The 13,696-nt window shown below is 41.0% G+C and overlaps 1 protein-coding gene across 1 annotated transcript; it reads right to left on the bottom strand.

Annotated features, from left to right (window-relative positions):
• Window positions 1-790: 790 nt before the first annotated feature.
• Window positions 791-11,010, bottom strand: LOC114461085 (uncharacterized). Its single transcript, XM_028442925.1, has 2 exons — window positions 10,496-11,010; window positions 791-1,535 (listed from the first exon to the last, which is right to left on the bottom strand). The coding sequence occupies exons 1-2, from the start codon at window positions 10,888-10,890 to the stop codon at window positions 791-793; spliced, it is 1,140 nt and encodes a 379-aa protein (XP_028298726.1). The 5' UTR covers window positions 10,891-11,010.
• Between the last annotated feature and the right edge of the window lie 2,686 nt (window positions 11,011-13,696).

Raw genomic sequence — 13,696 nt, 5'->3', positions numbered from 1 at the left:
GTTTTTAAAATAAATGTATATATTTTTACTATTTTAATGTATTTTTGCAATCAACTAAATTAAAAACTATTTTTAAAACACTTGAAGGCTTAAATCTATTCTGTGGCTCATAATGTAGTTTATTTTTTCTGGAAAAAAATTTGGCTGGTGGAAAATGTGGTTGGTTTATAACTTTAAGAATCTACTAGCCATGCTGGCTGGTGATCTAAAAAGTTAATTTAAAGCACTGATTGTGACCTACTGTATGATAGTTAGTGGGATATAGATTTGTTCCAAGCCATTATTGTGTGAATGATCCTGGTACCAGGATCACTGATCCAGATAACTTACAATATCTGACAAAGAGGAGATTTGGAGCTTGGAGGAGGTTTGGGTGTCTGAGTGAACTCTCCTTTGGTTATTTTTATTGTCTTTAATTTCTTATCTTCATGCAGTTCTCTTCTCTCCTTTTTTTCTCTTCAGTTACCATTGTAATTAAGTATGTAGCATTATTATTTTTAGTGAGCCAGTAATAATTCATATTTTTGAGCTCATTTTTAATCCATTTTACTTTGTCTATAATATCATTATCAAGCATTAATCTTTGTTAAAACCCTTATTGGTTATTATTCATGTGTGTTTTAAATCAACAAATCACTTCATCTGTTTTGTTTTGCACATTTTATTTTATTTTTTTCACAATAAATGGTACATTGTTACAAAGTGATTGTATCAGGTTGTAACATAAAGTCATTAATGTTTCCACATTTTTCAACTAATGTTAAAATATTTGTTGGAAAAACAGATTGTGTCACTGAGGATGGATGCGGGTGAAGATCCTCTTCTGCATCCACCTGATGAATCGGTTCATTCGACTCTTTTTCTTCTTCCGAGATTCCTCCACCTTCACTGGTGACTGCTCATGGAGGAACGTGGTCTCGTCCGGGAGTGACGTCGGCTCATCATTTAGAGACGTGGGCTTCTCATGGAGGGACGTGGGCTCCTCAGGGAGTGACGTGGTCTTGTCAGGGAGTTTAGTGTGCCCCTCATGGAGGGTCGTGGGCTTCTCATGGAGGGTCGTGGGCTCCTCAGGGAGGGACATGGTATCTTCTTGTTTCCCCCGAGGCTGAAACAAAGCCGTGATCTGTTCAGCTGTAACTTCAGCAACGTGGTGCATCAACTGTGGAGAAAATGAGTTCAGCATCTTCCTCCTGATGTCTTCGGGGTAGGCTTCATGAAGTGTCTTTATGATGGAGGTGATCATCTCATCCCTGGTTGAGCGGGACATGTTGACTTCATGTGTGGTGGAGCCTAGGGCAGCTAGAACACCATCTTCTACCCCTTTGGTGACTCCAACTGCCATCTTATCCAGCTTCATGGAAGGCATGGTGAGGAACAACCTTGGTTTAGGCACCCACAAGCCCTGAAGCACCTTTGGAACCACGTCCAAAACCACGTCCCGGGGCTGCTGGAGATGTTCAGAGCAGGAGGTTTGCTGATGCCTCTCAGTGAGCGCCTCCCCAATGGCCTTTGCCTCTTTCATCATCTTTGCTGATCTATGAAATGAAATCATAAAGTTAGCTTCAAAACAGCCCAAAGCAGCAGGTGTTTAAAGTGCAAATGTCTGTCAAATATAACCAGAGGTGAAAGTAATGGATTACAAGTACTAATGTTACTGTCATTGAGTTGATTTTATGGGTACTTGTGCTTCTTTCAGTATATTTCTAAATCTGTAATTTTACATGTACTTCAGTACATTTTTCAAGAAATAGTCATTCGTTGCATTTTTAAACCCAATCATTACTGAGAAAATGATTATTATTTTTCATTTAAAATGATCAATGTGTGAGGATAGGAAGTTCATAAATGTTAAAAGGAAACGGGCACCCCTATATTTTAATTGTTGAACAATGTGGTGTCCTGTTTGGGGAATAGTTCATTTATTGTGTTCTTCCACATTGGCGTTTGATTTGTTTGTAATGTGGAATGTAAATTGTGCTCCAAAGCTACACAGACAGACAGAAGGCACTGTGCCAGTAATATTGGTGTTGTGGCCCAATTTCACCACAAGGTGGAGTGTGCTGCTATGTGAGTCCTTCTGCATGGTCAAACAGTATCGTCTCATTGTAGCTCGACGTGCTGTGAAGTGAAGCTGTGTGCAGAAGCGAGACGTTAAAAATGTGCTTTCTGTTTGTGTACATTTACAGGTAAGCAGACATGAATGATAGTAGGAGTGATAGGATGTGAGAGGAGGCAGTGGATCTCAGGTTTAGTGGGGAAGAGGGCCGTTTATAACCACTAAGGGCGGATAGAGAAGTTGAGTTTGTTGTTAGTCATGCTGAGTAAGCTAACGATGCTAAGTGAGCTAGCTTCTGGTTGTGATAAAGAGATCCAGCGTCAATGTGTGTGATTTGTGTTTGTAATATTTGTTAAACCTCAGGAACTGTTCCATGGTGTAAAATAGGAGTCACATTTATATTCTATATGATTTATATCACATTTATATTCTATATGATTTATATCACATTTATATTCTATATGATTTATATCACATTTATATTCTATATGATTTATATCACATTTATATTCTATATGATGTATATCACATTTATATTCTATATGATTTATATTACATTTATTTGTTCTCTTTTATAAGTAATAACTGCATGGTAAAACAGTATCGTCTCATTGTAGCTCGACGTGCTGTGAAGTGAAGCTGTGTGCAGAAGCGAGACGTTAAAAATGTGCTTTCTGTTTGTGTACATTTACAGTCGCCGAGCAGTACAATAAACACGTAAACAACCCACACTGGGATTCATTTTTCAAGTGTGCAACAAAATTGGTGGCCCGTACGGGGATCAGTGGTGCTTCTAAGGAGACAGTGGGAGATTCCTGAGTCAACACACAAGATATGGAGCTGGAGGAACTGCAAGATCAGCTGAGTCAGGCCCTGGTGCAGTTAAAGGTGGAGCAGCTACAAGAGGTGTGTCTGCATGGTAAGATCACCACTGACAAAAAGGCCAAGAAGCACACACTGATTAGAATTATAAGTGAAGCAGCTGAAACAGCTATTGAAGAGGAGGAGGAGGAGGTTGCTCATGAGTTTCTGGTCCGCTTGATATCAACTGCTCAGGAAATCCAGAGGGGTGATGACCAGACAGAGGGGACAGAAGATAGCGGCAGTAAGGATGCTGCTAAACTAGCTGGGTTGCAGGAACAATATGCGGCATTACAGTTAAGCTTCCAGGCATCTGTGAAGAGAATTGAAGAAGAAATGTCAAAGTTGACAAAGAAAGGAACAACTCCAAGTAATGTTGTACCCCTGCTAACTAGTCCCATTGTTACTCAGCCACCTGAACTCACTATACGGAGAGAGTTTAAAATCAACGGACAAATAGGAGAAAGGGGTCAGAGAGATAAACTGTCTTACTCTAATCTCATCCATCAGATCGAAATTGGACTGAAAAGAAACCACAGTGAGGCTGAGATTATTGAAGCAGTCGTCAGGGCAATAAGTCCGGGTCTGAGCCTCCGCGACATGTTGGAGATTAAAACTGACCTCACACTTTCACAACTGCGCACGATACTAAAAGGCCATTACAAAGAAGATAGCTCGACTGATTTGTATCATCGGCTAATAAATATCACACAAGACTCTAACGAATCTCCCCAAAACTTCCTATTCAAGGCAATAGAGCTTAAAGAAAGACTTTTAGCCTCATCTAGAGAGCCTGGCGCAGAAGAACAGTACAGTCCTGACCTTGTCCAGAAGAAATTTCTAAGAGCTGTTGGTACTGGACTAATAAGTGACAATGTGAAATACCAGCTCAAAAATTACTTGGACGATCTCACCGTCACTGATGATATCCTGATAGCGAAAACAAATGAAGCAGCTAGCATCGAATGGGAAAGACAACAAAAGTTCAAAAGACACAGTAGAGAACTGAAAGTGAGAGAAATTAGAGCAGAAACACAGTTAGTCCCAGAAGCAGTAGGTGGGCATGAAGGGTCACTTTCCACCTGTACAAAAGTTAAAAGTATAAAAGCCCAACAAACAGTGTCTCGCACGGAAACTGACCTTTTTGATGCAATTAAACAGCTCAAAGGGGAGATGGACGAAATGAAGAAGCTCATTTATGAATCTCCGAGACCTGCTGCCCAACAACGAATGAATAGAAAGCGCGGCTGTAAAAACTGCCAGGACAGCGACAGGGGAGATCGATGTGATCATTGCTTCAAATGTGGACTAAGTGGTCATCTTTCACGGGGATGTAGGACCAGAAGGGGCCCTACAGACAAGTCAGGACAGGTAGATATGTCAGCCAGCACTGTAACATCCATATTATCACCACCTGTAGAAAACAAAAAACAGAGTGATGAGCCTGAAGATGTTCACAAGCTAATCACTGACAGTATTCAGCATTTAGAAACGAAAATAGCTGATACAGTCGCACAGAGAGGTGAAGTTGTCCGTGTTAATCTCCTGTCCCCGACACGAAGACAAAGGTTGCTCAATCTAATTGGGAAGAAATATGTTATCACTTGTCTTTTGGATGAAGTAGAGACAAAGGCTTTATGGGATACTGGATCACAGGTATGCCTAATAAATGAAAAATGGAGAAAACAGAACATTCCAAATGTCACAGTGAGGAGCCTCACTGAGATCATTGGGCCAGGTATACTTGATGGTCGAGCAGTGAATAAGACTCCAATCCCTTTCTCGGGATGGGTTGAACTTAAATTCAGCTTACCCTCAGTTAGCCCATCACAGTTAGAGCTGATAGTTCCAGTGTTGGTGGCTGACGAAGAAAAGGTGGGAGAAGAACCAATAATCGGGTTCAATGTGATTGAACATTTATTAGAGATGGGCATAGAACCACCACAGGTTGTCAGAGAAGCAGTCAGTGCAGCATTCTCTTTTGACTGCAAGAAAACTGAGGTGTTCCTGAAAGTGATGAAAGGTGGTGATGATGGGCTCGGCAGTGGGATTGTAAAAATAGGGAGAGGAAGCATGGCCATTCCAGCAGGCCAAACAAAAGCTTTAGCGTGTTGTGTAAGAGCAGGCCCACTTCCGGAGCCACAGGATGTTCTTTTTGGGCCGTGTCCACACCCACACCTGCCTGAGGGGTTGCAAGTGGAACAGGGGGTAGTGAGATTGCAGAGAGGTTCCTGGTCCCGTCTCACTGTCCCAGTTACAAACAACACTGCTCATGACATCATGCTGCCTCCAAAAACCGCACTGGGACAAACGCAAATCTTGAAAACGATTTACCCTGCACAAACAAAAGCAGTGGACAGTAAACAGATAGAGACAGTGATCCAGAGTATTGGAAAACTAACACAACCAATAACAGAAAACGGAACGTCAGAACAAGAAAACAAAATAGAGAACAGCAGCAATGACAGTTGGGATCCTCCAGTTCCTGTGAATCACCTCTCCCCAGCACAGCAACAGCAAGTCAAACAGCTCCTACGGGAAGAGAGTGGTGCTTTTGCTCGGGATGATTATGATGTGGGTACCATACCCTCACTACAACTGAAGATTCGTCTGAGCGATCCCACACCTGTGACAAAAACATATGTGTCAGTTCCCAAGCCACTTCACAGAGAGGTGAAGGAGTACCTCGAAGACTTGTTAAACAGAGGTTGGATAACAAAGTCTAAGTCTTCCTATTCGAGTCCCATTGTTTGTGTGAGGAAGAAGGATGGAAGCCTCCGTCTGTGTTGTGACTATAGGGAGTTAAATAGGAAGTCTGTTCCTGACCGTCATCCAATACCCCGTATACAAGACATGATCAACAGTCTGATGGGAAGTTCCTGGTTCTCTGTTCTCGACCAAGGGAAGGCGTATCACCAGGGCTTCCTGGAAGAGTCAAGCCGCCCTCTCACTGCATTTATTACACCCTGGGGCTTATACGAGTGGGTGAGAATCCCTTTTGGGCTGTCATCTGCACCGGCTGAGTTCCAGAGGTCAATGGAGGAGTGCTTGGTGGGACTACGGGATGAAATATGCTTACCCTATTTGGATGATAATCTAGTTCACTCCAAAACTTTCAACGACCACCTTGACCATCTAAGAAGTGTTCTCCGTCGTTACAAGAGCCATGGAGTGAAGTTGACGGCAAAGAAATGTGAAATCTTCAGAAGCCAGGTGAGGTTCCTTGGAAGACTTGTAACCAAGGATGGCTACACGATGGATCCTGCAGACATTGCCCCTGTGCAGGCTCTGAGACAGATAACACCCACCACCATAGGAGAACTCAGAAAATTGCTGGGATTCATTTCATACTATCGCAGTTATATCCCAAACTTTTCCTGCATAGCAAAACCCCTCTACGAGCTCCTCTGCACAGACAAAACTACGAGTGAAATGCGCAAACAAATAAAACGGGGCAAGAAAAAGAGTAACGACGGAGGCCAGTTGCCATCATCGCACCCAATCATGTGGTCAGAAAAACACCAACAGGTACTTTGCCAACTACTCGACTTTCTCTCTCAGCCACCAGTGTTGGGGTATCCTGACTTTGAGCAGCAGTTCATCCTACACTGTGATGCCTCACAGGACGGGCTGGGTGCAGTGCTTTATCAGAGGCAGCAGGGAAAGTTGGTGGTGATCGCATATGGATCAAGGACTCTAACTGCCCCAGAGAAAAACTACCACCTTCACTCGGGAAAATTGGAGTTCCTGGCTATGAAGTGGGCTATATGTGAGCGGTTTAGGGACTATCTCTACTATTCTCCACCATTTGTTGTTTACACAGACAATAATCCTCTTACATATGTGCTCACTACAGCTAAGCTGAATGCAACCACTCATAGGTGGGTAGCTGAACTTGCTGACTTTAAGTTTTCCATCAAGTACCGGCCTGGAAGGTTGAACGGGGACGCTGATGGTCTCTCCCGCATGCCTCTTGACATGGAAAAGTACATGGAGAACTGTACACAAGCAATTCAACCTCAAATCGTGAACAGTGTAACTCAGGCTGTGGATGTTCAGTTTCAAGAAGCAGAACCTTGGCTGTGCCCAGCAACCATTAATACAATGTTAAATGAGGGTAATGAGGTGGGGAAGACATCAGTGGCAGAAATTCCAAAAACGGCATTAAGAGAAGCACAAAGAGAGGACCCTGTGATTGGAGAGGTGCTGCATTATGTAACAGTAAATAAGTGGCCAAAAGATGGGAAACGACTTGACAACAGGAGGGCAGCTGCACTGATCAGACAAAAACAGAGACTTCACATCGGTGATGATGGGTTGCTATATCGCAAGACGGCCACCCGTTCACAACTACTACTCCCCAAGAGGTTTCATCAGCTGGTTTACAAAGAACTGCATGAAGAGATGGGCCATCTAGGAGTAGAAAGAGTGTTGAATCTCATCAGAGATCGCTTTTATTGGCCCCACATGCAGAAAGAAGTCGAGCATCATGTCCTGCGTGTGTGCAGTTGTCTGAAAAAGAAACGCCCTAACAAACCAACTAGAGCGCCACTCACCAATATCACAACCACCTATCCTTTCGAGCTGGTGTCCATCGATTTCTTACATTTGGAGAGATGCAGGGGTGGGTATGAATATATCCTGGTTGTAATGGACCACTTTACAAGGTTCGCTCAGGCTTACCCTTGTCGAAACAAAGCTGCAAAGACAGCTGCAGAAAAAATATTTGGTGATTTTGTGTTGAGATTTGGATTTCCTACGAGACTTCATCACGATCAAGGGAAAGAGTTTGAAAATAAACTTTTTGCTAAACTCGAAGAATACAGTGGAGTCAGGGGATCTCGGACCACACCATATCATCCCCAGGGGAATGGCCAAGTGGAAAGATTTAATCGGACGCTGTTGACCATGCTCAGAAGTTTACCTGAGACTGCTAAAGCAGACTGGAAAGCCTCCCTGACAAAGGTGGTCCACGCTTATAATTGCACACGTAGCGAAGCCACAGGTTACGCCCCTTACTTCCTCTTATTTGGTCGCCATCCACGACTCCCCATTGACCTCATGTTTGACCTCACGGTGGAAAATCAAAGCCCATCTCACACAGAATATGCGGAGAAATGGAGGTCCAGAATGACCGAAGCTTACCAGTTGGCCTCTACGACTGCCAGAAAAGCAGGGAACCGCAGTAAAACTCTCTATGACAAGAAAGTGCAGGGTGCAGAGTTGTACCCGGGATGTAGAGTACTGGTTCGAAATTTAAATGAAAAGGGAGGACCAGGGAAATTGAGGTCATTCTGGGAAGATCAAGTGTATGTTGTCACACAAAGGAAACATCATGACAGTCCAGTTTATGAGCTCAAACCAGAAAATGGGAAGGGACGCGTCAGAGTCATCCATAGGAACCTTCTCTTGCCCTGTGACTTTCTCCCTGTTGCAACAGACAAGCCCTCTGAATCTGGGAAACGGAGGAAGGAGAACAACCGACGCAGTCAAAGAGAAGAGGAAAACAGTTCTGAAGATGAAGAGCTGTATGAATACATTGGTGGATCACAGGCGAGCAACCTTCCTCAGAAGGGAGACTTGAGGGTAGAGGCACCCGAGTATCATCCAGCAAATGGAGCGGCAGCAGCTGATGATGTCCAGAGTGGGGACAACACGGAGCAGCAATTAGAGCTGGCCGAAGAAGACATCACGATACCAGAAGGGATCATTGAGACACTGGACGATGGGACACCAACCTCAGAAAGTGAAGATGAGTCTACTCTGTCAGCCCTCAGTGACCAGGGTGACCCGGATGGTACTGACCAGTCACCATCAACAAGAAAAAAGTATCCTTTCAGAGTGAGAAAACCCAAGTTGATATTTACATATAATAAGTTAGGGCAGCCTACTCTATCACATGACTAGGTGGTAATGTCATTCTTAAGTGGGTAATAGATAAGTTTTGTATGGTTACCAGGTGAAGAACATATATAGATATATACATTTGTATACGTGTGTATGTATATATATGGACTTTTCAGTTCAGAGTAGTTGGATCATTGTTAGTTTAGCTGTTAGCAGTAATAAAGTGCATAGTTTTAACATGCATGTTTTTGTTTAAGATGTCAGATATTGAGATAACCCAGCATAACAATTGTACGAAATGTTGGGTATAGATGGCAGGCTACTACTATGTTATAGTTACTTACTCTCAGAAGGGATGCAGATACCCGTACTCACGACGGAAGGGGCAGTGGACAGTTATAGTGCACGATGACGTCTGCTGCAAACATATGGCATGAACGGGAGATATATGTCATATGACGGACTGGTGGCAGTTGGGCACCCTTATAGACTCTTGGTGGACGATGGAATTCTGACTCCTGCGTGGAAGTAGCCATTAGGTCATTGGTGCCAACATGTGAACTTTGTTGTCATAATGTGAACTGGTGCTCCATGTCGGGACGCCATTCGATTTTTGAGGGGAGAGTGTGAGGATAGGAAGTTCATAAATGTTAAAAGGAAACGGGCACCCCTATATTTTAATTGTTGAACAATGTGGTGTCCTGTTTGGGGAATAGTTCATTTATTGTGTTCTTCCACATTGGCGTTTGATTTGTTTGTAATGTGGAATGTAAATTGTGCTCCAAAGCTACACAGACAGACAGAAGGCACTGTGCCAGTAATATTGGTGTTGTGGCCCAATTTCACCACAAGGTGGAGTGTGCTGCTATGTGAGTCCTTCTGCATGGTCAAACAGTATCGTCTCATTGTAGCTCGACGTGCTGTGAAGTGAAGCTGTGTGCAGAAGCGAGACGTTAAAAATGTGCTTTCTGTTTGTGTACATTTACAGGTAAGCAGACATGAATGATAGTAGGAGTGATAGGATGTGAGAGGAGGCAGTGGATCTCAGGTTTAGTGGGGAAGAGGGCCGTTTATAACCACTAAGGGCGGATAGAGAAGTTGAGTTTGTTGTTAGTCATGCTGAGTAAGCTAACGATGCTAAGTGAGCTAGCTTCTGGTTGTGATAAAGAGATCCAGCGTCAATGTGTGTGATTTGTGTTTGTAATATTTGTTAAACCTCAGGAACTGTTCCATGGTGTAAAATAGGAGTCACATTTATATTCTATATGATTTATATCACATTTATATTCTATATGATTTATATCACATTTATATTCTATATGATTTATATCACATTTATATTCTATATGATTTATATCACATTTATATTCTATATGATGTATATCACATTTATATTCTATATGATTTATATTACATTTATTTGTTCTCTTTTATAAGTAATAACTGCATGGTAAAACAGTATCGTCTCATTGTAGCTCGACGTGCTGTGAAGTGAAGCTGTGTGCAGAAGCGAGACGTTAAAAATGTGCTTTCTGTTTGTGTACATTTACAGTCGCCGAGCAGTACAATAAACACGTAAACAACCCACACTGGGATTCATTTTTCAAGTGTGCAACAAATGGACATTGTGAAACTATAAAAAATGAAATGACCAGACAACAATGAAATGCATTTGTACTTGTAATTGAGTAGGATATATCACTACTCTTTACACCTCTGTATGTAACTCACATAAAGTTTGGAGGCATGAGCTCTGGAGCGCTGATCAGCCTTTGAGCATCCAGCTGAATATCCCTCATCCTCATGCTGTCGTTGACCTCCCTCGCCATGCTGAGAAGCATCCTAACCTCATCATCATCATCGTTATCGTACTCCTGCAGCTGAAAGTCCAGCAGCTGCACCCTTAGACTGCGTTTGCTCATTACATGGAGGTGTCGAGCCATGTCTTCAGGAGTCACCTCAGACAGAAGTTGGTTCTCCTTCTGTAACCTCAGGAGTTCAGCCACCATAGCTACATGAACTTTGTAGGAGGGCATATGCCAACAGTTCTGAAAAATCTGTCTATAAACAGGAGTGTCGAACAGCACCCCGATGGGACGATAGGTGCCTTCTTGAAAAAGCTCCATCGATGCTCAGAAAAATACACTCAGAGAAGGAAATATACAGATAATAATGAACAAAAGTAAATGAGTCAAGGAAATGTCAAAGAAATAGTGATCAATGGAGAAAAGATGCTGAAGAACTGCTTATATTGGAACATGAGTGAACACTGTGAGCTCTATGAGAAGATGAAAGAGCTTTAGAACATGAAAGCAGGAGATAACTCTTTTTCTATTGGCTGTTGCAAGGAGTGATGTAAACAGAGTTGTCATGACAACAGAGTTCTGTGTTATGTTTGTTTACACATATGTGTGTGTGTGTGTGTGTGTGTGTGTGTGTGTGTGTGTGTGTGTGTTGGGGGGGGTTCTTTGTTAATCCCTCATTGGTTATTATTAGCATTTGAGGAATAGGTTGAATGTTGTCCAATGTTTTATTTTATTTTAGACTATTTTATTCAATTTAAATTGGCTGAAAATGAAATATAAAACAGTCTCACAATGGCTCCTTACTTTGGTTTTAATTCACATATCAAACAAAGTAAAAACAAAATAAATACTAATAAATAAAAAAAAACAACTCATAATTAAACAAAAATGTTTGTCAAAAATAAAGTATATACAATTAAAAGGTAGATATAATTGTAATGACATGGGTTATTATGGCCGCTATTTTTTAATTATTTATATGTCATATAAAGATGAGAACATGTATGAACATGTACAAAGTATGAGAACAGCATTAATGTCACCTGATTTCCTCTCAGGGATCAATGATTTACTGAATCTGATCAGGTTTAATGATTAAGTTCTGATCAACTTAGTTTAAATTAACCTAATTTAAATTATTTTCTGTGTAATGTGGAATTTGACATTGACTAGATGTTGCACTTTGTTACTTTTGTCCCCCATAGTCAGGGCAAAAGTAACACCATGCAATACACTGAAGTTAAAAAACAAAAGAAAACCAAACATTTTTTTAGGAAAACAACAAAACAATGAATTAAAAATAAATTAAAAAAAAAAATCAAGTGTAAACTTTGATTTTCATTAGTTAATTGTTTATTAATTCATTGTTTTAACATGCATTTTACTGTAGCTCTGATGAGTTGTTAGAATGTAACATTCTAATAGCGTTGCTCCAATGGACTTTTATTTTGTAAACCAGAAGTTCCCACTGAAACTGTTGTACTTGAGGTAACTTGCTGACTGTGAATGTTTACCTACAAGACACGGACAAAAGGTTGGAATAAAAAGAACTAAAAGACAACACGGACTGAGTTATCCTTAGTTAACCTGGCACAACAGTTCGAACACTGAGCAGGTGAAGATGATTAAAGCTGATCACATTTTCAGAGCGCCGCTGCGCTACACGAAAAATGGGCGGAGCTTCACAGGCACAGCAAAGTTAACGTGCACTGGAGGCTCTGTAGTTAGGAGTCAGTGATGATTTGCGTTGCTTTTTAGACAGTGTTTGTGGTGATTTAGGCAGAGTTTAATGCAGCCAGGACAGGAGGAGAGAGGGCGGTGCACCTAATAAGCGGTCCCCAGAAAAACTTCCCCATAAAAAACATTCTTTGCCCCACGGTGACGGCGTTTCATGCCGATTTTGTCCCTTTCCCCGTTGAACCGTTTTTATTGGTCGAATCCGTTAACGCTGATTTTATAGAGCCCGATACTAATTGCCACTTTTGTAGCTATCTGTACACAGCAAATCCAGCATGCCCAAATTAACACTGTCAGATTTGATTTCAACACTTTTAAAGTGTCTATATGGGTCCAGACCAGAGAGTGTTAATTTAACTCTTTTTGGAGAGTTGGTACCTTAACTCTAATTAAGTGTCAAATACTAAATCTGTCTGGAGTTATTAATTTAACACTAACTCAGTGTTAGAGTCTAAATATTAACTCTTCAAGAGTTTTTTTCTTTTAACTACATAAGAGTTATTTGTAAATAATAATAAAAAAGGTATACATTTTGTTTTTAACTTTTAGAAATTCATTGGGAAATAAACATTTAAGAGGCAATGATTTTCTGAAATACATTTATTTCAAAACATGCATCACAATTAGAAAACAATTTCTAAAACATGTAACAATGTGGAACAATGTACATGCTCTCACTTTCATTAGAATATTGATTATCTGTCATATGTGAGCTGGTCAATGTAAATAACAGCATTTTCATTATTTTTTTTATTTCAATACATTATGCATGGAAGTGTTGATCAGGATAAGTCCACCCTCTGTGAAGAGTTGAGACTGAAAGCTGAATTTCTCCATAACTGAAAGAAATTAAGAGAATTGAAATGTCATAAACTATTAAAACCACCAATTCAAGTTGTTCACTCACACTCACTTAGTCTATACCAATTTAAATTGCACATAAATACAAACCTCTTGAAGAAACTGGAGGAAATGGAAGCATTCATCACTTTGTGGAACTTTAATGTACTTCTGCACTCCCCCATATTCCACCTTTGCATCTCCTGTGTGGAGATTAAACCAGAAGTAGTGTAAGCCCAATTATTTTACAAGAAGACAAATTGTAGATATTATTGTTCATCTTTAAAGGCAATTTCATACTCAAAAGTAAGTAAGTAAATAACATTTATTTAAATAGCGCTTTTCGCTGATAAAAATCACAAAGTGCTTTACAATAACAGAGAACAGAAGTTGTTTGTTAAAATTGTGCTCTCTTAACCAACGCACACAGACAATAGTTAGTGCAGAAATAAATACAAAACCTCAACCTTTTTTATTTTTATCTAAACCGTGTGCACAAAGATCTGAAGAGATCTAAATGTTAACATAGAACCCAATCAGAACATCTGTC

Source organism: Gouania willdenowi, unplaced genomic scaffold, assembly GCF_900634775.1.
Source record: "Gouania willdenowi unplaced genomic scaffold, fGouWil2.1 scaffold_93_arrow_ctg1, whole genome shotgun sequence".
Lineage (NCBI taxonomy): Eukaryota > Metazoa > Chordata > Actinopteri > Blenniiformes > Gobiesocidae > Gouania > Gouania willdenowi.
The sequence above is the reverse complement of the archived record's forward strand: the minus strand, read 5'-3'. Positions and strand labels throughout refer to the sequence as shown.